This window comes from Triturus cristatus, chromosome 4_2 (assembly GCF_964204655.1).
Source record: "Triturus cristatus chromosome 4_2, aTriCri1.1, whole genome shotgun sequence".
NCBI lineage: Eukaryota > Metazoa > Chordata > Amphibia > Caudata > Salamandridae > Triturus > Triturus cristatus.
In genome coordinates this window covers 358,893,517-358,918,698 of record NC_140586.1, presented here as the reverse complement: position 1 = coordinate 358,918,698, position 25,182 = coordinate 358,893,517, and the positions used below count along the sequence as shown (strand labels likewise).

Below are 25,182 nucleotides of genomic sequence, written 5' to 3'. Positions count from 1 at the left end.
GGCAGGCTCTTTCGGCAAGTATGCCGACATCCAGGAGATCCTTACCTACTACAACGTCTCCGTAATAAAAGACGGCGGCTAAAAAAGGAGATCTGGAAATAAAAACAAGCAAAACAGGAAACACCATGGGCCCAGTTACAACATGCCTCTAAAACGCATGTCTCAAAAAGATTTTGGTATATAATAAATCGGAATGAGAAAGGCTCTGCAGCTGCAAATAATGCCAATATCAGTGAGACAGACTGGGTAAATTATTTAGAGTCACATTTCAAGAGCGATTTGATTCATCCCACTAGTACATTCTGCCCTAATAAAACCACTGTGATACAGCGGCAAATTACAGTAGCTGAAGTAGAGATGGTCATCAAAAAGTCCCGGGCCGACTGTGCCCCCGGTCCAAATGGGTTACCACAGGATTTATTCAAACAACTTTTCCAAAAATGGTCTGTTTTCCTAGCATCAATGTTCAATTTCATTTTGGAAAATGTTATTCCCGATAGCTGGAGGGGCTCCATCCTTCATCCCATTTTCAAAAAAGTCCTGGCTTGTTCATCTAACAACTATAGGCTAATAGCACTGATGGATGTTGAGTTAAAATATTTTTCAACGTTAATACTCCACGATCTGGAGTTTTGGGCGCATGGCAATGGAAGAATTCCCCTAAATCAAACTGGCTTCCAAAGGGGCCAAGGTACTTTAATCAATCTTATGGCCCTGAGTCTAATCAGGAACAGAGCGAAAGCAACCAGGACACCCCTTTACTTATGCTTTGTTGACTTTAAAGCAGCTTTTGATGGTGTCCCTCGGGACAAATTATGGGCTAAGCTTCAGAAATGGGGCATCCCATCAAGCATCCTACAAGCAATTAGGCTAGTATATTCTGACACCTAGGTCAAAATCAAAATCTGAGACGGTTCTTGTGTATCAAGGAAGGTCCAAACAACTTGAGGCGTAAAACAGGGCTGTGTCCTAGCCCCCTTCCTTTTTAACTTATTTGATGCAGATCTTTCCACTGAGCTTGACGAACAGATTTCCCATGCTTCGTCTGTAGGAGGCAAACAATTGTCACATATCCTTTATGCAGATGACCTGGTGTTGTTCAACAACAAGCGAATAGGACTCCAAAGGCTGCTCAACACTGAAAAAAACGTCCTGGAAATAAATTTTTCAAAAACAAGTGTGATGGTGTGCTATTGTCCCATCAAGACAAATCGAAAATGAGTTATTAACGGAAACAAAATTGAGGAGGTCAAACTCTACGTATACCTAGGAGTGAAAATAGAAGCACATTCCTCCTTTGTTTCCCAGAAGAAGGTGATTAGGGCGAAAGCGAAGGCCCTTAATTACGGCTTCTCGTCACTGGGCAGATCTATTAGAGGTCACGATCTGAAGCCCATGGGATCAGTTCTGAAAGCCAAACTGTTGCCAACCCTAGCATATGGAATGGAGATTATGTTGGGCATATGATGCTCTTTTGTTAGAAACACTGATAAGAGCCTATAAACACATTTTTAGGCTCCCCAAATCGGCTTCTCTGGCGCAAATCCGACTAGAATTTCTGCTTACAAAACACACTCGCTAGGCCAGCGTTGTTTGTAAAGCTATGTTATAACTTGCGAACAGCAGCAGAAAACACTCGGGCAAATCTAGTTTGGACTGAAATTAACTTGCAAAGGGGCAACTGTGCTTACAAGACATTTTTAGAAAACAGCATTATGACGCTTGATCTGGGTGACCTTTGGAACTCTAATATCTATGGATAAATCTTTAAGAAATTTGTAAATAAATCTACAAAACTGCAAAGTTGGATTGCAGACAAAGATACCCTGTCAAAACGTCGCCCCGGGTGGCTGGTATTGAAATCGTATTCCACTCTAAGAGAATCAGCCTTGCTAGCTGCACCTTAACACCGGAAGATCTAACAGTCGTTTTTGGTCCTAAGATTTGGAGAAATACCCACGCTAGACGTCATGCCAAAATGGAGGATTTCCGGTCAAAGTGAAGACCAGTCCTGCAGTCTATGCCACCAGGGGCCTGAATCTCTGCTTCACATTGTCTGGGTTTGTCCTGCTTTGATGGTTCAACAAAGAGTTCTATTAAGGCGGGAGTTCCTTGAACGGGGAATTAGGTCCTGCAGGCATGCAGTGGTGGAGTCCATGGGCCCAATCAACACCATGCTGAACAGTAGACTGACTCAGTTATTGACCCGTTTTAAGAAAATTATCAGCTAATAGGATATGCGATGTGTAATCTGGAGGTGGTCCCTGAATGTAATTGTCAGTTGTAATAACTCAAACTTTTAATGTTAACCGAGCACGCACAGTAAATGTGAAGGACGGGCTGCTTGGGACTGAAACTAGTAGTTCCCTATCCCGTTAGACTCCGATAACTACTTTATCTATTTCTGTATTCTTAATGATGTGAATATTTGTATAATTGTTTTTAATAGTGGGTTTCACAGTCATCTGGCACCGTATTCATATTTTTCTTAATCCTGCTTATAGGCATTTTAATTATATATATTAATTTACTTAAGGGACATTTTAGTTATCTGAGCAGAAAGCTTGCTTTTTTAGACATCAGGGTAACGAATGATTCATGTTTAGTCACTTTTTATCTAACATAGATTAGTGTTGGTATCTCGACTAAAATTTCTAGGAAGAAAAGTTGAAAAAAGCAAAGAGTATGTAGCGTGAAGAGTCGAGGTTGTACTAGCTGTATGACATACCCGTTTTTCATCCATTTTTCTTTTTATTCGTTATGTACTATTTAACCGTGTGATTTTGTTTATGGTTTTAATTGAGTTATAAACTAAACAAAAGATGTACTATTCTCTATGCAGCACACAAACCGATCCACCTGAGGGCATGTTTCAACATTTTAGAGTAGATCCTCAAACCTACACGTCTTTTTTTGCTGCACGCTGAAATTATAGGCATAAGTGTTTGGCTTTGGGTCTTGACCAGCAGAAAAGAATAGCAGTGCACTACAACCCTACCCAGGGACTCTCAAAGTGTGGTTTTTGAAACCTCTTAGCTAGAAAGGATCGACTTGACTCATGTATGTTCTTTTTTTTTTTTTTTTTGCAAATCTGTTTTTATTTTTTGTTTTGAAGAATACACACTTTGGCAGCATACATTATACATAGAAGTTCGTAAGCATATACAGATTGTTGATCCGTACTTGGATCTGTAGCTACTTTAATGCAACATGCGTTCGAACTGTGCGTCAACCACTACTTGCTCAGGAGCTAACAGTGTTATCTTTAGGATTGACGGGAGCAACCGTGTGCCAACCACTTAGCCGCACAGGTAGACTTATGCTGCCCACTCAGTTCAGGTATTGGAAACAGATGAGTTACTTACAATTCAAAAGAAGAAACCATAACAATGGCAGCGTGTAATATTTATACATATTTGACTCCCCCCCCCCCCTTCTACCCCCACCTTCTCCCCGGGGTCACTTGTATGCACCTCAGCTATAACCGCCCGGTGTGATTGCAGACGCCCCAGCATTGGGCCAGAGGACTCATGTATGTTCTTAATCAGGTTGGGTGAAACATCCTTCAGGGTGGAGGATTTAAGGGCGTTCTGCTCTAAAAGTCTCCCCTTTGTGATATTTTGTATACTACGTCTTCAGCAACATTATTTTTGTATTCTCTTGAAAAATACCTGTTATTGGATGAATGTCCCGTGTATTTCCTTGTATTAGACCTGTAAGCTATAGTTTTAGAATATTAATGCTGGTTCTGCTTGTTGCTGCTAATCCTCCTTCCCTATTTTGCCTGTTTCAAAGAGATACTTCATAGATAACCACAGATTCCTCACCCTTTAAATATCCCCAGGCTGGATCTGGAGAACTTCAACAGCGATGCTCCCTCGTGCCAGTAGGTGGCATCGCACAGCTCCTCCTTGATTCCTTGCCACCCTGGAAATGACAGTGTAGCCACATATGTGCACCACCCGCACACTGACTTCTGATGGATACTTCTAACTGCAGATCCCTAATCTTTCAAATATTCCTCAGGAGTCAGACTCGATTTGGAAACTTTTAGAATAATTCTCCTGTGCGCCAACAGGTGGCTTCATGCACATCCATGAAAATCTTGTTACGCTCCAGAAGTGATAAGTGGAGCTGCGTATAAGCTTCACCCATGTGTGCTGACGTCAGTTTCTTTCTGCGCCTTCAGACACTGATCTGGAACTTCTCCCTGCTCTTTACTAGACTTTTTCGAAACCTTTTACCAGTGTGCAAGAGAAGTGTAACCACATAAAAAGAACAGGGTTTAAACCATGCAGGAACTGTTGTAAACAAATGTCTGTGATTGACCCTCACAAAGTCTGTTTGTGATGCCTGGGGCTGGATCATGACTCCGGGGCCTGTGGCAACTGTGCTCATATGAACCTGAAAGCCAGACAGAACCATGTTTTCCAAACACTACAGTGCCAACAAGACTACATGCTGTGACCAGTTGAAAGGAAGGTCCTGTTCCTTCTCCGGATGTTGTTCCAGCTGCATATTATAGTCCCAGTCGAAGTCGTTGGGTAAGTAAAAGAAAAAGCACAAGAAATCCAAGCAGAAATCAGACCCTTCCTGCCACTCTCGATCTTCAGGAAGAGGGTGTCAACGTTCCTGTTGTTCTCGTTCCTGCACTCTATTACAGTAAATTCATAGTTTGGTCACAACACACCCTGAATATTTAGGTCTTTCAGTGATGTCCGAGCAGGCAGAGACGTTCAGTGAGGCCATGCTGTGCATATTTGTCACATTACCGGCTATCTCTGGCACGCTTTCAGGCCCTTAGAATCAATAGGGGCCTCCAGTTGAACTTCCACCAGTTGATCATCCCTCTGCATCATCTGTGCCCCTTCTAACCGCATCTGGTCAGCACCAACTTCATTGCAGACTTTGGTCCTGGCGCCATCCCCATTGATCCTGATGCCAGGTGAGGCTGTACATTCCATAGTGCAATCTGACTCAACTGCATCCACGTTGGTCCACTTTGCCCTTACCACATGGTAGGGCCCAATCTACACCCAGTTTTTTTCATCACAGATTAATACAGCGATATCTGTGATGACAGGGATGACTGTTCTCCAATATGACAAAGAAAACTGGTATAAGAGCTTCAGGATGTCATTGGGCTTGACACTTCACCTGATACTTGCCTTGTGTCCCACATCCCTGGTTCTGTCACAGGAAAAAGCACCTCTTACTCTGTGGTTATGCAATCAGCAGCTGAGATTTTAGAGTTACAACTAATGACCATGAAAGGAAAAAAAAAAACTAATGTACTGATGAAAGACTTGTAACCTGGTCAGGCTCCTTTCAATGAGGCCCTTAGGAATACTCTTTTGGACACTTGCTCAAAGTCTTGTTCACGCCCACCATTTAACAGACAAATTGATCATTGCCATCACCCAGCACCTGGGGACCCTGCCTTCCTTAGTCAACACCTGACGGCAGAGAGTCTTATAGTACAGGTGTCCACCAGCAAAGTTAGTTCCAACACCTTCCCTACCACTCTGCCTGATTCAGATTTCAGTGCTCCCTTTTGGGCTCACCATTGCCTTTCGATATTTATGAAAGTGATGGCAGTGGTCGCAGCACACCTTCGGAGGCCGGGGCGATCACTTTCCCCCCTACCTCGACAACTGGCTCATGACAAGGGCGAACCCCCTAACATTGTGTTCGAGGCATATGAGCTGCAGATTACACACTTTTGCATAGATCGCCATCTGGTGTTGGGCCCGGATGTTTGCAATTTGTTTTTCCTCTTGGAAAGTCTTTGGAAGTCACGAGGTCGGTGACTCCTCCTTTGGATCGTATTACGCATGGGATTCGGCTCCATCCTCAGATTGTTTTTTTCCGCTATCGGGCTCGGATGTAATCTTCGCGCTCCGGTTCCGAACAGCTTCCAGTTCGACGATCCAGGCGCAATCCTCACCCCAATCGCTGTATTGTTTCGATCACGATCTCTTCAATCAACACGCCTTCTCATCGACACAAACCTTCGGTTCCAGTCGTCGATGGCGGCCTTCGGGCCTACCCAGACTCCGGTCCTGGCTCATGGAAAGAACTCCATTTAAAAAGTGCCCTCGATGTGGGTCCAAATTTCCCCACACCGATCTTCACGAGGTATGCAATCTCTGCCTCTCCCCTGAACACGAGGCTCGAGACTGTCCGGCCTGTAAGTCTTTCCGATCCAAAAAGACTATTCGGGACCGAAGAGCCAGAAGAAACATGGCACACTCCTCGACGTCCATTCCAGTCGACATCTTCGGAGACGACATCGACGATCCGGAACATCATCGCACTGAAGAGAACCTCGTCAGCGCTTCTGAGGCCGAAGAGTCAGATGTGGAGGACATCACTCCGGCGCAGAGGGTCGTGAGTACCAATCTACCCCCTCCCACACCCGCGCCAACACCCAAAAAGGCTTCGGTCACGCCTTGGCCTCCGAGCCTAGGCAAGACCAGAGACACTGCTTCACACACCCCACCTTCGGGCCCGGTGAAGAAGCCAAGTAAGCCTTCCGGCGGCTCGGGCTCGAGCCAGCCTACCAGCGGTGCCGAGAAACACACTTCGGCACCGAAAAAGAAACCGGCCTCCACCTCGACACCGAGCTCCGCACCGAAGCCCTCGGGGTCGAAACCCAGCTCTTCGGCACCGTCGCCATCTTTGGTGCCGACCAAACCACACAAGGCCACCGGCACCGACACTTCCAAGCCGAAGCCCATCTCGGCGCCGACCAATAGACCGGAGGGTCCCAAGCCGGGTTCTAAACATCAAACCGGCACGGAAAAACCTAAAAAGTCATCGGCCCGACGCCTTCTGCGCCAACGGACCAAATTACCTCACCAGAGCTATTTACACTGGATCCCTTGCAAAAAACTCTCACCAAGGATCCAAAAACTGGACATTTGACATTCTCTACCAAAAAGAGACATTTGGAGAAGCCTGCTCTGCCTCCATCTCCAAAGAGGAAGGACTCTGCTACCTCTCTGTTCAGAATACCTTCCCCTACCCCTCCACCTCCTCCTCCTCCTCCTCCTTCCCCACCTCCACCCCCTCCGCCCTCTCCACCCCCACCTCATCGTTCTCCTACCCCTACAGGATCTCCAGATCCATGGGACGATTACAATATACCAGATATCCCCAACGTCCCACAAGACGATATTTACCCTTCTAGACCATCTCCACCAGAAGATTCCATCTTCTGCAAAGGGCAGCACATTATCACGGGGTGGACATGCATAATGACCCTGTGGAGGAAGATTTCCTCCTAGACACATTTGATACTTCACATGGGTCCACCTCCATATTGGCATCCAAGTGCAGCCTGTGTAGGCTGCAAACCCATTCGCACAGCAATGAATGAATGTATTGCCAATTTCCAAAATATGTCTTTGTTATTCTTTTATTGTTGAATTTTACCAACTCGACTTTCTTTTGTGCCAAAAAGGTCCGTTAAAGCTTCACACAAAATAGTTGTGCCCATCCAAGCCTCTCACCACTTTGCGATAAGACATTCAATTCATGAATCACAGCTACAATCTCAATGTTCCCAATGCATTTCGGGCTTTTTTTGGCGCCCTTCGTCAGGGGAAACTGTGAAAAAAATATAAAACCCATATTCATTTTCAAACATGTTTTCACTCGAAAACGCTTAAAACAATGCATCCTGTAACCTACCAACATTGCTCATTATAAATGTTAGATGAACACCCTCTGTACTGGAAAAAATATATAATATCGCTGTATGAAATACCTTTAGAAAATAATTAATTTTGTGCAATGAACTCTCTTCTCCTCTCCTCTTTAGAACCTACCCTATGTTAACCGCTATGCTAAATCCCCACTGAGCATCTGTGAGTCATGGTGACATTAAACTGATATTTTAAACACATACTATCCCTCTCCCTACAGGTCAAAAATACTGAATTCCTAATTCCCAGTGAACCCATCCCATGCTTAGAACCTGATTATATTTCCCAAACATTTCCATTTACCTGTGGATCTGCGCGCGCTGTGTCTGCTGTTCTCCGTTTCTCATTTAACTGATCAGAAAGCCAACCTCTGATTACGCGCGTTATTGCCACCTCCATATTGCCCATGCTCAAAGGGGTGGTAAAGCATGCGGCAGAAGTTTTTAAAGACCCAGTTAGAGCCAGGGTCCTTAACCCACGTATTGAAAAGAAATACAAACCTGCTCCCTCAGATCCCTCTTACATCAGAGGACCAGCGCCACTAGATTCCTTAGTGGTATCTACGGCACGTAAAAGGGCAAATTCACAAGCGTCAGGTGATGCACCTCCACCTGACAAGGAGTCAAAACTGCTAGATGCATCAGGCAAACGCACAGCATCCCAGGCCGCCAACATATGGCGTATAGCAAACACTCAGGCACTGCTGGCCAGATATGACAGGGCTCATTATGACGAATTGGAAAGCATAATGCACCATCTCCCTGAAAAATATAAAGGTTGGGCCAACGAGTTAATTCAAGAGGGTAAAACAATCACAAACACCTCCATACGTTGTGCCCTAGATGCAGCAGACAGCCTCGAGGGCCATCAACACCAGCGTCCTTCTCCGTCGCCATGCTTAGTTAAGGGTATCTGGGTTTAAACCAGAAGTACAAGCCTCCATCCTTAACCATCCCTTTGACCAGGAACATCTATTTGGGCCAAAGGTGGATGAGGCCTTAGAAAAGATGAAAAAAAGACACGGATACCGCAAAATACATGGGGGCCTTACAGTCTCACCCGCCCAGATGCTCCTTTCGCCGCTCCTCCTTTCGGAGTGCAACCAGAGGCTACTCCTCAGACACAGCGTCCACATCATACAAATCCCCTACTCAGACCACCTTTACAAAAGGTTACCAAAGAGGCGGCTACAGGGGTAACAACAACAAGGGCAGAGGCAAAACAAACAACGCCCGTTCTGCCACACCTCCTACCCAATGACTCCCGACCCCCCCCCCCCCCCCGCTACCCACAGACCATTCCACTCCGGTCGGGGGCAGACTCCAAAATTTCCTTCATGTCTGGGAGACCATCACCTCAGACAAATGGGTGACCCAAATAATTCGGTCAGGCTACTGCCTGGAACTAACATCTACCCTCCCAAACATTCCACCCAGGCAATGCCCAATGTCACAAGAACATTTTAACATTACTAAAGCAGGAGGTAATCTCCCTCCTACAAAAACAGGCAATAGAACACGTTCCTGTCAATCAACAAAATATGGGGGTCTACTCCCTATATTTTCTAATACCAAAAAGGGACGAGACTCTACAACCTATTCTAGATCTCCGGCCCTTAAACACATACATACACTCAGACCATTTTCACATGGTAACGCTTCAGCAGGTACTTCCGCTCCTCTCCCAGAACGACTTTCTCACCACACTGGACTTTAAAGACGCATACTTCCACATTCCAGTACACCATGCTCACAGAAAGTACCTCAGATTTGTAGTGGACGGACAACACTACCAATTCAAAGTGCTCCCGTTCGGAGTCACAACAGCACCACGGGTATTCACCAAGTGCCTAGCGGTGGTGGCGGCACACCTGAGAAGACAGCACATTCACGTCTTCCCATACTTGGACGATTGGCTGATAAAAGCCATTTCATACAATCAGTGTGTACACCACACCGCCACCACAATCCAACTACTTCACCAACTAGACTTCACGGTGAACCACCAAAAGTCCAAGCTACAACCATCCCACATTAAACAATACCTCGGTGCCACCATAGACACCTCAAAAGCAATAGCCTACCCCAATCCGGCCAGGATTGCAAGCATTCAGGCATTGCAACAAAAATTCATACCTCAACACTCCCTTCCACGAGTGTTCATGCAACTAATAGGGATGATGGCCTCTTGCATTTTCATAGTGCCCTACGCAAGACTCCAGATGCGTCCTCTCCAAGAGTGCTTAGCGCGCCAATGGAACCACGACCAAGGTCAACTGACAGACCTGGTGTTGGTAGACGGTCGAACTCCCTCACACTAATCCTAGTAGCTCCAACGTGGGCCAGACAACCGTGGTACACCACGCTGCTGGAACTCTCTGTAGTACCAAACCAAAAACTACACCTCTCACCATGCCTCCTAACCCAGAACCATGGAGAGATCAGACATCCGGACCCAGCTCAGCTCAACCTTGCGATCTGGCTCCTGAAAGCCTAGCATTTGGGTACCTAAATCTTCCCCCTGACTGTATGAACGTCATCAGAGAAGCTAGGCGCCCTACCACTAGAGCGTGCTACACTGCCAAGTGGAAAAGATTTGTTGTTTATTGCCATAACAACACCATCAATCGTCTGGACGTGTCTATCCAACACATCATAGGCTACTTACTCCACCTACAGAGGTGTAATCTAGCCTATACGTCCATTCGACTACACCTCGCAGCAATTGCAGCTTACTTACAAAACAGGCAGCACCTATCACTTTTCAGAGTACCTGCCATTAAAGCCTTCATGGAAGGCCTGAAAAGAATAATTCCCCCTAGAGTACCACCCTCACCTGTGTGGAACTTAAATATCGTTCTCACAAGGCTGATGGGGCCTCCCTTCGAACCCTTGCATAAATGCGAACTACAATTCCTAACATGGAAAACAGCTTTCCTTGTAGCCATCACTTCCCTTAGAAGGGTCAGTGAGATACAAGCACTTGCCACAAGAACCTTTTCTTCAAATGCACCATAACAAGGTTGTTCTCCGTACCAACCCAAAATTTCTACCTAAAGTCATTTCCCCTTTTCACCTAAACCAATCTGTAGAACTACCAGTATTTTTCTTGAAACCTCAGACCGTTGCAGAAAGGGCTCTGCACACGCTAGATGTCAAACGAGCCTTACTCTACTACATCGAGAGAACACAATCTTTCCAAAAGACCAAACAACTGTTTCTCTTTCTCTCCACCACACAAGGGCAACCCCATCTCAAAATCAGGGATAGCTAGGTGGATTGTAAAATGCATCCAGATTTGCTACCACAAAGCAAAACGAACACTATCCGTTCCCCCTAATGCCCATTCTACACGAAAGATAGGGTCTTGCATGGCATTTCTAGGGAACATCCCATTAGATGATATCTGCAAAGCAGCTGCATGGTCAACACCGCACACATTCACCAAACACTATTGTGTAGATGTGCAAACTAAGCAACAAGCTAGTGTGGGCCATGCTGTACTTAAAACACTATTTCAAACCACTGCAACAGATACGGGTGGTCGCCGCTAAGGTTGGGAACTGCTATATAGTCTGTGCAAAAGTGTGTAATCTGCAGCTCATATGCCTCTAATGGAATATGCTACTTACCAGTATCCATCTGTTCTTGGCATGCAGAGCTGCAGATCTACACACGCCCACCCGCCTCCCCGGCTACCTGTATCTGTTCCAATTTATCTTATTTAGATACACACATGGGTTTCTTCACTGTTACTACTACGTTCCATCTTTCCCTGCTGGCGAAAAACAATCTGAGGATGGAGCCGAAGCCCATGCGCAATACGATCCAAAGGAGGAGTCACCGACTTCGTGACTTCCAAAGACTTACCAAGAGGAAAAACAAACTGCAAACATCCGGGCCCAACACCAGATGGCGATCTCTGCAGAAGTGTGTAGATCTGCAGCTCTACATGCCAAGAACAGATGCATACTGGTAAGTAGCATATTCCTTAAGTACACTATCACCCTGCCAAAACCACACCTGACTCCTTCGCAGACTCCATTTCATCTGCACAATTCTGGTTAAGGTACTGTTTCGTGCCAATCCCCTGGATCCAAGAGTTCAGGCCATTTGGACTTTGATCCCAGTGTTTGTCTCAGTCCTAGATCTCAGTATGGATGACTTTGAGGCTCTTGGGGTTGTTGGCCTGTTGCATCTTGCTAGCTGAACAGGTCAAATCGTACATATGGGCTCTCCAGTGAGACCTTAACATCGGGGAAATCTGATTGTATCCAGATTTCAGAGGAGACTGCGGAATGGTCTGCAGTGGTGGCCACTGGACCGCAAGTGAGTTGGTGGGAGGCACCTCTCCATACCCCACCCAAAGCTGACAGTGGTCACGGATGCATCACTACTGGGTTGGGGAGGCCATCTGGGAGAAGTCGAGATCAGAGGCCTCTGGTCTCCAGCAGAAACTCGACTTCACCGCAATTTGTTGGGGTTGACGGGGATTCATTGAAGGCCGTACTACCCACCATCAAAGGAATATTATTGCATGTGCTGACTGACAACCCCACTTCTATGTAGTACTGCAACAAGCAGGGCAAGTAGTGGTACTGGGTCTGTACCAGGAGGCCTGGCTGAACTGCCAAGGGATTCCTCTGGTGGTGAGCCACGTGGCGGAATCTTTAAAGGCTAGAGTTGGCAAACTCAGACGCAAATGCCTAGCTGATCACAAATGGCTGCTGCATCCAGGAGTGGCAAAGGATGTCTTCCAGCTATGGGGCGAACCTTTGCTCAACCTTTTTGCCACTGCCAAGAACACATAATCCCTGCACTTTTGCATTCTGGCGTATTCAAAGCAGCTCTCTCTCAAAAACGCCTTCTGTACAGAGTGGAGCTCAGGGCTCCTATATGCCTTCCTGCTACTGCTTCTCCTGCCCTGCGTTCTTAAGATAAGGAACGACGCGACCCAAGCAATCCTAGTGGCACTTGATTAGGCCAAAGTGTGGGATCTGGAACTCCTGGGAATAAGCATCTGTCTGCCAATTAAGACAGCACTTTTACAGTATCTTCTTTTGCAGCAGCAGGGCAGGCTATACACCTGGGCCTGCACAATTTCCATCTCAATGCTTGGAGATTAAGCAGCAAAAGGTGACCTCATTGAACCGTTCCCCTGAGGTCATTAATGTCATCTTGACCTCGAGGTGTCCTTCTACCAAATCAGTGTACGCCAGTCTTTAGGACAGCTTTTACAGTATCTTCTTTTGCAGCAGCAGGGCAGGCTAAACACCTGGGCCTGCACAATTTCCATCTCAATGCTTGGAGATTAAGCAGCAAAAGGTGACCTCATTGAACCGTTCCCCTTAGGTCATTAATGTCATCTTGACCTCGAGGTGTCCTTCTACCAAATCAGTGTACGCCAGTCTTTAGGACAACTTTTCGGACTGTTGCGGCACCCAACGAAGTAGTCCACTACAGGCAAAGTTGTCTGAAGTTTTATTGTTTCTGCTGTCCGTAGTCCAGCAAGAACCTACTTTGGACTCTGTTAAGGAATACTTATCACATTTTTTGGCCTATTTGCGGTTGCCAAATCAGTATTTATTTATCAAATATGAAGAGGTTTGAAACATTTGTTTCCACCAAAACCCTTTGTGATGCCTCAGTTGGACTTGAAGTTAACTCACATTTTTTGCACCATTTTGAGTTCCTGCGGAGTTGTCCCTTAAGACTTCTGACCTTGAAGTCAGACTTATTCATCGCCATATCAGCGGCTAGACGTATGAGTAAGTTTCAAGCTCTTTACGTGAATCCACTGTATACCTTCTTCCCAGATAAGTTGTTTTTGAGGGCCCGGGCTTCATTGCTACAGAAAGTTGTTATTCGTTTTCCTGTTAAGTAGGCTATCACCTGTCTGGCATTCTTTGCTTCTCCTTGCTTTTCTAAGGAGAGACTTCATCGTTTGGACCCAAAAAAGTAATTCAGATTCTATATTGTTCGTACCAAGGACCATTGAGTGGACGTTCAGCTCTTCGTGGGGTTTTCTGGTGCAAAGAGGGGAAAGCCAGTGCTAAAACAGACCATCCCTTGCTGCATTGCCCTCTGCATAAAGACCTACTATGCACAGGCTAAACAACAACCTCCAAAAGTCTTGCAGGCTCATTCTACCAAGGCCAAAGCTGCTACCACTGCCTTGGCACACAAATTTCCTGTCCTGGATATTCAACAGGTGGCTGTGTGGACATCGCTACATACGTTCACAAAGCTCTACAGTCTTCACTATTAGGTTCATCAAAAGGGGTATTTTGCCCACTTGGTCCTGCAGGACTTTATTTTATGTCTGAACCAGTTCACAGATCCACTGACTTGGAAGTTACTTGTTTGGCATCTATTCTCAAGGTGAGGAATCTGTCGTTAGGGGTATCCATCTAAACAAGTTACTTACCTTCAGTAACTCTTTATTCTTTACTTTTTATTTTTGCTGAGTTTTATATAGTGCGAACTTGACCCGAATCGGGTATCAGAACACCTTACATAGCACCATGCATTACATGAGGACACATTCATTTTTGTTAGGCACGGGGAGATTAAGTGATTTGACCAGAATCACAGGATGTTCAGCGTCATTGTCAAGACTCGAACCCAGTTCCCCAGAATCGAGGTCGACTGCCCTAGCCGTCAGGCCAACTCCTCTCCAGCTGTTAACTTTTTTCACTTGACCTGCTCCGGATATCAGTTTTCGAAGCCTGGGCTGCCTGGCCTTCAGGACAGGTCGCCTTTAGGGGTCCAGCTTCTGCCATACCGACTGTAGAGAATTAAGAGGTGTAGAGGGTAATGGAATAGACACCCTTCAAGAGATGCTCTCAGTGCTACTCTGTGACCCTGGGCTGATCTCAATGCCCTCTGTAATCTGTGCCTCTCCCCAGAGCATAACAATACCAGCTATCACTGGTGTTCAGGCTTCAGGAGCAAGAAGACCCTTAGTCAGGGGAGAGACTGGTGCTGGGCACACAACAAAATGTGCCTCTTGTCGTCGGAACTGCTGGACATCTTTGGTGAAACAAATCCGCCCAGCACAGAAGAGGAACAATATCACTAGACGTCTGCATACTGGATGATCAACTCAGTCCAGAAATCATTCTTGGGCTGGAAGAGGAGGAAGTCAAAAAGGAGGAAGTGGCATCGACGCCAAGATGTTGAAGCCAACCACTCAGTCGAAGCCAAAGATGCCATCAACGGGTCAAAATTACCATCTGCTCAGAGTCCATCTATGGCAGACAACAACGAGAGGCCCATCATTGAGAAGCTCCACCAGGAGCTTGATGACAGGCAGTGATGTATCATCATTAAGCCCTGCACTGTTGATATTTCTGCCACTGCAAAGACTTTGCCTAAGAAGTGGAGAGACTCTTTTGAGGAGACACTACACCCAGACACCCCTCTACAGCTTGCGCCTACCAAATGGACACAGGACAAGGTTGCTAGCACTTCATCCCCTCCTTTTCCTCCTCCATCCACACCACCTCCACCTATTCGTCCTGCCACTTTCCCTCATGGGTCACTGGAATCTTACCTCACTCTAGTAACCCTAGTTCCTACTCTCCACTTCTCTGCAGAGGATTATGAGGCACACTTCTACCCTCATCCCACAGAAGATCCTTGGGAGGGCTATGTGGTGGGACACATGAGGGCACTCCAGTGGTGCCTCCGCAGGCAGTGGTTTCAACACAACGGGGATCTCAGGGAGGTTGTTAGAATCTCCAGAGACACTGCAGCGGAGCTGTTATGGTGGAGTGTTTCAGATAACCTGTCAAGGAAAGCCGTTTCAACCTCCTTCTCCAGTGTTCGCAGTGATAACAGATGCCTCCACTCTAGGGTGGGGAGCTCATCTGGGGGATCTGGAGGTCAAGGACCTTTGGTCTCCAGAGGAAAGATTGCTTCACATCAATCTTCTAATATTGCGGGCGATACTTTTGGCTCTCAAGGCCTTTCTTCCCTCCCTTCACGGTCGGTCAGTTCAGGTCCCGACAAACAACACTACCGCGATGTGGTACATAAACAAACAGGGAGGAGTAGGGACCTATTGTCTCTACAGAGAGGCTCTGCGACTCTGGTCCTGGGCTTAGGACCATCAGATTTACGTGATTGCGAATCATCTGGATGGAGAGCTGAATGTGCGTGCGGACAGTCTGTCAGCAGTACTCGGCTGATCATGAGTGGTGGCTCCTTCCGGAGGTGGTCCATTACATTTTCGGGATGTGGGGGTTTCCTCGGATGGACCGGTTTGCCGCTCACGAGAACGTGCACTGTCCGTCGTTCTGCAGTCTTTAGTATCTGATGCGGGGAGCGTTGGGGGACGCTTTTCAGCTAGACTGGGACTCTCAGCTTCTTTGCTCGTTTCCTCCCATACCCTTGATTCCTCGAGTTCCTCTAGCTAAAGCCAAAGAAGAACTAGCTCTGGTGGAATGAGCTTGAATACCTTCAAGAGGCTCCTCCTTGGCTAAGGCTTAGCAGATCTTGATGCAGAGGTGAAGCCATCTGGACAGTGTACTCTTGTTGTGACAGCCTTTCCCCTTCATCTTGCCCACATATCCAATGAAGAGCTGGTCGTCCAACCTGAAGTTCTTAGTCCTGTCCAGGTAGAATCTGTCTGCCCTGTTAGGGTCCAGGCGGTGAAGTCTCTCCTCCTCCTTGGAAGGCAGAGGAGGATAGAAAGGGGGTAAAGTGATAGATTGTCCTAGGTTGAAGGGAGTGACCACATTAGGCAGAAAAGCAGCTCTGGTCCAAAGAACCATCTTGAGGTAAAAGGAGGCTTAGAGCTAAGGGCCTGCAGCTCACTAACCCTCCTGGCAGAAGTAATTGCAATCATAAAAACTGTCTTAAAACTAGAAATCTCAATGGACAACTATGCAGGGGTTCAAAGGGAGACCTCCATCAAGAAAGTAATGACTAAATTCAAATCTCACTGAGGCATGATGAAGGGAGTGGGAGGAAACCTGTTAGACCCTCAATGAATCTCATGGCTATGGGAGATTTAAACAAAGAGGGTTGGTCTGGTCAGAAAAGAGAAGCCGACAAGGCAGATAAGTAGCCCTTGACCATTGCTACTGCACAACCCTGTTGTGCTAGGGAAAGAGAGAAACTGAGAATATCAGACAAATGGGCTTGTAAAGGATCAATTGATCACTCTCCACACCATTTTACAAACCTAGCCCACCTACTAGAGTAGACAGATTTAGTGGAGTGTCTTCTGGCCGATAAAATAACATCCACCACATCAAGAAGGGAGATAGAAAGTGTTCAGGCTGCCCGTTCAATCTCCAGGCATGAAGGTGCAGGCTCTGGAGGTAGGGGTGTAGAATCTGCCCCTGCGACTGCGAGAGGAGATCTGTCCTGAGAGGGAAACTGAGCGGAGGGTGCAATGAGAGGTAAAGGACGTGTGTGTACCACACCCCTTTTTGGCCTGTCCGGGAGATCAATATACCTTGGGCCCGGTCTTGGCGAATCTTCCTGTTCCTGCTTGGGAGTAGGTGTGAAGCACCTCCACCAATAGCATGCTTTGTTTTTGACCCGTAAGAGCACAGGGCTCCCAAGGCTGGCGGTACTGTGTTGGGCAAGTCGGAGGCGTAGCATTACGGACTTGAGTGCCTTACCATGTATTCTGTCATTAAGTCATGCCGGAGGGGGGTGGGGGTTGAGGGTGGTGGGTGGGGTGAGGGATGTAACGTGGGGTTGCTGTTTTACTTTAGTTTAGTTGATTCTATTGCACGGCAGAATCTCCTGAGTGGAGACTCCGAGACCTACGGGTATATGAGCTGCCTACATATGGACACTGCATGGTGGACTTTCACGGATTACCACACAAGGTTTGCTGGGGAGGCACTGAATTACTTAGTATATTGTGGAGTCATAGTAAGGATGTTGGTGCAAAGGGACTTGTATGTAGGTATGTTCCGGGCAAGCGTGGGAAGTTGATTGCACTGTATTTGAGTGATTTTCATGCCAATACACATATTTTCAAAAAAAAGAGCACAGGGCTCCCACCTCAGTGGGTCTGAAACATGTCTGGAAGTGGCAGGCTGGTGCAGACCAGTCAGCTACACACTAGAGAGTCAGTCGTTTTTCATGAGGCATCTGAGTGCATTTCGTAAAAATATCCAGCACTGGCATCAGTGTGGGTTTATTATGCTGAGAAGTTTGATACTAGAATTCAGTAAAACCATCTTTGAGCTTTGGAGTTCGTAATGACAACCTCCCAGCCCATGTCCTCAATATGGCTTCACTGCACTTACAATGTCTGAGAATGGACTCGGACACTGTAGGGACATACTGCTCATGCAGCTATGTCCTCACCTGTGGTATAATGCACCCTGCCTCAGTGCTGTAAGGCCTGCTTGAGGGGTGCGACTGACCTATGCCACAGGCAGTGTTTTGTAGGCATGACACACATGGATGTGTGCCATGTCAACTCTTCAGTTTTAGCTGCAGTCCCACAGTCTGCAATGGCAGTTTTGTGTGTTTGGTGAGGGGTCTCTGAGTGGCACAATAAATGCTGTAGCCCTTAGAGGCCCTCTTTAGTCACAAAGCCCTTGGTACCACTGGTACCTTTTTTCAAGGGGCTTATTTGTGGGACAAGTGTGTGCCAATTGTGGAAACAAAGGTGCAGTTTTGGGAAAGTACACAGGCACTGGGAACCTGATTAGCAGGGACCCGGTGCACTCTCAGTCAAAGTGTATCAGAATCGTGCCAAAAATGGGTGGGTAACCATGCAAAAAGGGACACTTTACTACAAGGGGACATCTGCATGAGCAGATATGCCCCTGTGATGCCTTGCTCCATTGCTAGTCATTGCAAGTGTTCAGGAAGCTATTTTGAGGACATGTACATCACGAGTTACCCAGCTACATTATGGCTTCACTGAAAGTACTGGTATCAAAGACCTTGTCTTAATAAATCTGTACTGATGTCAGTATCAGATTTATCAGGAAATGCACTCAGAGGGCACCTTTATAGGTGCCCCCTGTAGCCCTACCAGTCTAAATATGTTGGCTGACTGGTATCTTCCAGCCTGCCACCACAGACTGTTTTCTGACTCCCTGCAAGGGAGAGCCCGCGCTGTAAGATTTCAAAACCAATGCCTGCTCTGCAGAAGGTGTTCTCACCTCCTGCAACAGGATGGCTAGCAATTTAGGATATCAAGGCCAGAGGCTTCAAAGCCTCTGCCACCTTTGGCATGTAACCCCAGCTTCCCCCAGACATGGGAAATGCCATCCCTACCCTGGGGCCCATTTGGCACCCAAGCAGGCAGGAAATTAGTTATTCAGTATTCGTGGTTCACCCACAATCTAGCCACACCTCTAAGGTGGGTTACCTGAAGTGAACCGCCAGAGAAAGGTTTCACCATCTTGTTTTTGGGGAAATAGGGACTTCTGGGTCAGGATTATTCCCACTCCTCATAGGAAGTCTTCAAACAGGGGGTGAAGTCACCCCAGCGGTAGGTAGCCTATTGGCTACTACCTCGTACTCCCCTAAATTGAGTATTTAGGGGTCCCCCCTGACACCAGGTCCTCAGGTTCTTCTTCCTGGGAATGGAAATTGGTCATAGAAGAGACAACACCGCAAGAACCAAGGACCTGCACAGAAACTAGCACCGAAGACTCGTCCTGCAGCTGTTCATCCTCCCCAACACTTGAACGACTACCCAGCACTTCGCCAACCAGTGATCACCTCCCTTGGGGTGGAGCCATCCCCCTGCCTCTGGAGGCACCGATCGCATCTGTTCGGTTCACTGTGTTGCTGGCCTTCGGGCCCAACGAAGGAGCATCACTTCAGGAGGAGGTCTTTGTGGCTGTGGGAGCTCTGCCCTGTCTCTCAGCCGAGTTTCAAGACACTATGCCCTCAAGGAGCTCCCATGTGCCAATATCCTGAGTACCGGGGCACTTGCACCAGCCAAGGCTAGTTTCGCTTCCAGCCTGGACACCACTGCCTTGGAAGACTTCCTGCACGTCAAGGGACATCAGGACAGACCAGACCCACGGCCTGAGTGGCTCTGCTGCTGTTTCTCCTTCCTCTGTAGATCTACTAAAATTGTGAGAGCCTTGAACACCAGTGGACAGCCAGCCAAGCACCTGTGCACCCAAGCTCCACAGCCTGGGTCCACGATGTCTGACTGCGTCCTTTTGGCCTAAGGGTCCCCACACCTGAGCTCCCCTTTGGGGTCACCCAGACTTGCCCCTGAGACACTCCTTACAGCCCGTGTTTCAATTTGCATTGACTTGAACGGTGTGGCTCTCAAGTCTACCATCTTGACCAGCACCTCTGCACCCAGACACCCCAGGGCAGGTAAAACTAATCTGCTGGTGGTACTGTGGGCCTTGGCTGGCTTGCTCGTTAAATCTCAAATGGCACCTCTAAGCTCCACTTCCAAGTACCTGTTTGCCATCTGTCTTTTTCTCCAATAGGATAACATTGTAGCGTTCGAGGCTCATGCCTCATAACCGTTGTTTGAGTATTTTTCTACTTTCTTCTAAAATCGATATCTCCAATTGTACCCAAGGTACTATAAAGATCTTGGTGTCTAATAATCTAAAGTATTTTTATAAATTGATCTCGGATTTCTTATTGAATGTGTGAACCAGTCAGTAGACTGTGTGTGTGCAACAAATGCTTAATACTCCTCTCTAATAAGCCTAAGATGCTCGACCACACTACCAAAAAGTACTTGGGATTATTAAAGTAAGCCCTGTAAACCAAGAGGGGTCATCTAGACTTTTTGCATGGTGTGCCACTAGATTGGCACCACCACAAGAAATGCCAGCTTCCTACAATCATGTCTCAGTGAGACTTTAATCTGGTCTTAACTTTTCTAATGTGCGCTTCCTTTGAGCCATTGCACAATTGTCCTCTCAAGCTCCTTACCATCAAGATGTCCTTCCTGATGGCAATAACATTTTCCTGGAAGGTCATTGAGGTTCAGGCTTTGTCATCCAAACCTCCGTCTCACATCTACCCAGACAAGCTGGTTCTTCGCACTAGAGCTTCCTTTCTGCTGAAAGATGTCAATCCCTTTCATGCAGGACAGTCCATCACCCTACCTACTCTTTATGCTCCTCCACATCCCTCAAAGGAAGAGTAGTGACTTCACCATCTGAACCCAAAGTGAGCGGCGGCGTTCTACCTTGATCGCACAAAGGAGTTCCGGGTGGACGGAGTGGAGAAGGGACAGGCTGTGCAGAAGGGGGCCATCTCCCAATGCATCATGCTCTGTATTAAAATCTGCTACGCAATGGCGAATAAGCAACTCCAGAGGGCTTACGTGCTCAATCCACCAGAGCTAGGGCTGCCATCTCTACGTTTGCACATGGAGTTCCGGTCCTGGACATCTGGCAGGCAGCAACGTTAGGAGTCTCTTCACATGTTTACCAAGCACTACTGCCTGGACACTCCGGTCCATAGGGATGGACATTTTGCCTGTTTGGTCCTGCAGGACTTCTTAGTATGAAATTGTTTCCTAGACCTACCTCTGGGAAGGTACTGTTTGGGTATCTATACTAAAGTAATGAATCTGTGGCTAGAAAAATCTATCAGATGGACAAGTTACTTACTTTTGTTAATGCCTTATCTGGTAGATGCAATCTTGCCACAGATTCCTTATTGACCCAGCCATCCTCCCCACTTGGTGAACGGACAGGGCTGTTCCCCTTTCAGGGCCCTTTGTTTTCCACTCCAAGATCAATTCCTGGCTCCTGGCATGGAAATTCACGCAAAAAACACTGACGCCAGAGAACTGAGATGGTGCCTATGTAGGCACCGCTCACGTCCCTTCCGGCGCTGAGGACACCACGCAGGGCCCACAATGCCACCTACTGGAGCGCATAGATACTGCTCATAAAAAATTTCTGGATCCAGTCTGACACCTGGGGATAATTCTAAAGTAAGGAATCTTCTTCTAGATAGTGTCTCTACCAGATAAGGCATTACTGGAGGTAAGTAACATGTCCTTCTCCAACACTGAATCACATATATATGCGCAAGTCAAAAGTCTGAATCTCGCATCGATTGCCAACATTGTTGAATGCCTGTTAGATGTCCTCTGTGTTTAGGTGGTGTTTTCCATACCCATATTTCTTGATAATGATATCTATCCTATTCCTCTCATGTTTGCCCCACCATTTTTCTCTTCAGGCGTTTGAGAGATAAAGGTGAGGATGATAAGATGCCACCGATCCGAAAACGTCAGCGAGGTCTACTCCTTAGATTGCAGCAAGAACAGGTAAAGTGCCCTTTAACTGGCATAGAAGGTCACTGGGAAAGTTTGGTAGAAAACCAACACTTGTGTGTCTTCCTGAGGCTAGAGCTTGAAGTGCCAAGAGACCTTGCTCCCTGGTTCTTGTATTCCATTTTTGGTCATTTGCGTATTTTAACTTTGTAGATTTTTTTTATTTTTTTATTATTGTTTTTTAACAAAAGTTATGCAATACAAAGCAAACGACATAACGTTACAGTGGTGTTAAACAGCCATATACATATCAGAAATGCGAAACACATGCACTTTGTCAAATCAACTACATAATGATATACGAGCTGCCCAATGTAAGCAGGGAGACCACAACCAATTTATTTCGACGTTTATTCCGGCGCTACTAGTCCAAACCAGCAAACTGGGAGGGCGCCTCTCCCACACGCAATCATTATCTACCACGAACCCCAGTAAGACCTTACAATTACATAGCTCAGTCAGGGGGATCCCCAGGCACCATGACAACATCAGCGCAGACGACTGGGACAGAGTCAGTAGATTGCATCCGGGACCAATCCAGAAACGGCTCCCAAATATCCCTGGGCCTAGATGCAGGCGGCATAAGCTCCCAGAACACTGCCAATTGGGATTGGCCATATGTGACTTCTCTCAGCCATTCTTTAATAGTGGGTTTCCTACGCTTCCCCCAACCAATAGCTATCTGTCTTTTAGCAAATAACAAAAGCAGTGCATGTAGCCTACGCTTTCTAATGTGAGTGTGTTTAACAAATCCCAACAAGCCCAATATCGGAGATGAGGGCACCTGGATGTCCAGGATCTGATTAATGATTTCGAAAACATTTGTCCAGTACACAGCAATGTCCGGACATGCCCAAGCCATGTGGAGGAACGAGGCAGCAGGCGCCCGCAGCGCCAGCAGCAGTCATTGTCCCTTAATCCCATCCTCTGTAAGCCAATGGGCGTCCTATAGTAGCGGTGTAAAAATTTTAAATGAATTAGTCAGAGTATGTAATTGGGTGAGAGCTCAGTCATTTGGGCACAGCAATAGGCCCATTCAATGTCCGACAAAGGTGTGGGTAGTTCGGCGTCCCATTTAGTGCGAGCTCCGGAGGCGGCCGCGGGGGCATCAGTCTGCATGCGTGTGTACAGCCGGCTGATCAATTTGCGTGGTGATGGCGTAGTCAGCAGATTCTCCAGGGCATTTAACATTGGTGGCTGGGAGGGGAAGCTTGCGTGCAATTCACGGCAAGCCGCTCGAAGTTTGTGGTGCAAAACTATTTCCCCGAAGGGTACCCTCTCACCTTCCACAGCTTTCGGGTAGTCCCTGAATAACCCCCTGGGTATAGCTCTGCAAAGGTGTGGAGTTTCATCGCCTGTGCAATTTTGTTATTGATCTCGTCTCGCACATTAAGCAGGAGCGGGTTCTGCGCAACTGGGATCGAGGGAGCGTATAATATTGGTATGTTTGCTCTTCTACGCAGTCCCTCCCATGCCCATCTGAGCGTTTCAGTAGTATCCAACCCATCTATGGGGCGTTTGCGTCTCTGATATACTGCCACACGCAACGGCGCAACTGCATCTTCCTCGACTGAAACATGCGGCTGAAAAGGTGTCTGGTGGACCCAATACTGTAAGAATTGCGCCTACGCACAAAGTGCATATAACGTCCTATCTGGGGCACCAAGCCCACCCTGCCTAGTCGGTAATGTCAACAAGTCCCACGACACCCTAGCCTGACCTCCCGCCCACACCAACGAGATCAGCAACGACCGCAGCGTATTGAAGAATGACTGAGTGAGTATAAGTGGCAGTTACACGAATAGATATAAAAATTTAGGCAGGATAACCATTTTGGTCAGTGACACTCTGCCAGACAGCGACAATGGGAGCCCTCTCCACAATGCCACTTTGTCTTCCAACCAACTCACAGCCCTGCCAAAGTTTGGGTTCCAAAGCTCTTGCATATCGCGGCTAATCCAGATACCTAAATATTTCACTGTCATTCTCCCACTGCAACGGAAATTCCGAGGTGACCGCCCTGGTGTTATCTGTGAGGGGAAAAAGCACCGACTTATTCCAGTTGATAGATAAACCGGACAGGCCACCAAATTTGATAAATTCCCTCAGTACCACATCCAGGTTTCGCTCCGGGTTCAAGATGTACAGTGTGACGTCGTCTGCGTAAAGCGATATGAGCAAACTGCGAGCGCTAAAGCCGATGTGATGTTGTTCAATCCGCGCAGCTAGAGGCTCCATCGCTATTGCGAATAATAATGGGGACAGCGGGCACCCCTGTCGTGTGCCACGTGTGATTGGAAGAGGGTCCGAAATAAGATCATTTACACGCACCCGGGCCGATGGTCTAGTGTACAACAGATTTATCCACCGGAGGAACAGCGGGCCAAACCCCATCCTATCCAGGATTCTAAATAAGTAAGGCCATTCGGGTGTGTCGAACGCCTTAGTGGCATCCAAAAAGGCCAACGCCGCCTGCACATCCGGATGGAGGTAGTGTATTACTGAAAATACCGTACGAAGGTTATGGGAGGTGGATCTGCTGGGAATAAAACCTGATTGATCCGGCAAAGCAATCATGGGAAGCATAGGCTGCAGCCTATTAGCTATCAATTTAGCCAGTATTTTAGCATCTACATTTATAAGTGATAATGGCCTGTATGAGTCCAGCTCATTGTCAGGTTTGCCCGGCTTCAATAAAGTGATTATAAGGGCTTCACTCATAGATGGAGGCAGTATCCCTGTTTCGTGTGCTTCCTCATAAACTGCTAAGAGTCTGGCAGCAAGTTCCTCCACATATGTTTTGTAGAATGCTGCAGTTAGCCCGTCCGAGCCCGGTGCCTTGTCCAGGGGCAAGCTCGTAATGACACTAGTCACGTCTTCTATTGTAAATGGCAAGTGCATGTATTCCCTGTGTCTGTCATTAAACCACGCCAGGGCCACGGAATCTAGGAATTCCTACATGCCCCCTGGGCATTCTACGAGCTTAGCTTTATATAACTGCGTATGAAACGAGGAGAACGCCTCCAAGATGGCAGGGGAATCTCTTATCTTGTTGCCATATGCGCTGGTAAGTTCGGTAATAAAGGCCGTGGCCCACCGGGCTCTAAGCAAGCCCGCGAGCGTGCGCCCTGGTCTGTCCCCCTCGCCATATCTGCGTGCTTCAGCATATTTCCCTCAGAATTTTATTTCTCTGTGCGCTTCCTCTTCGTATTCT

The 25,182-nt window shown here is 47.2% G+C and overlaps 1 protein-coding gene across 1 annotated transcript in view; it reads left to right on the top strand.

The window, feature by feature from the left end:
- Positions 1-25,182, top strand: part of CEP350 (centrosomal protein 350) — a 1,602,561-nt gene that overhangs the window by 1,123,992 nt on the left and 453,387 nt on the right. Inside the window, exon 25 of the mRNA XM_085601771.1 lies at positions 21,875-21,962. Coding sequence (XP_085457897.1) covers positions 21,875-21,962 — 88 coding nt within the window. The remainder of the gene's footprint in view (positions 1-21,874; positions 21,963-25,182) is intronic.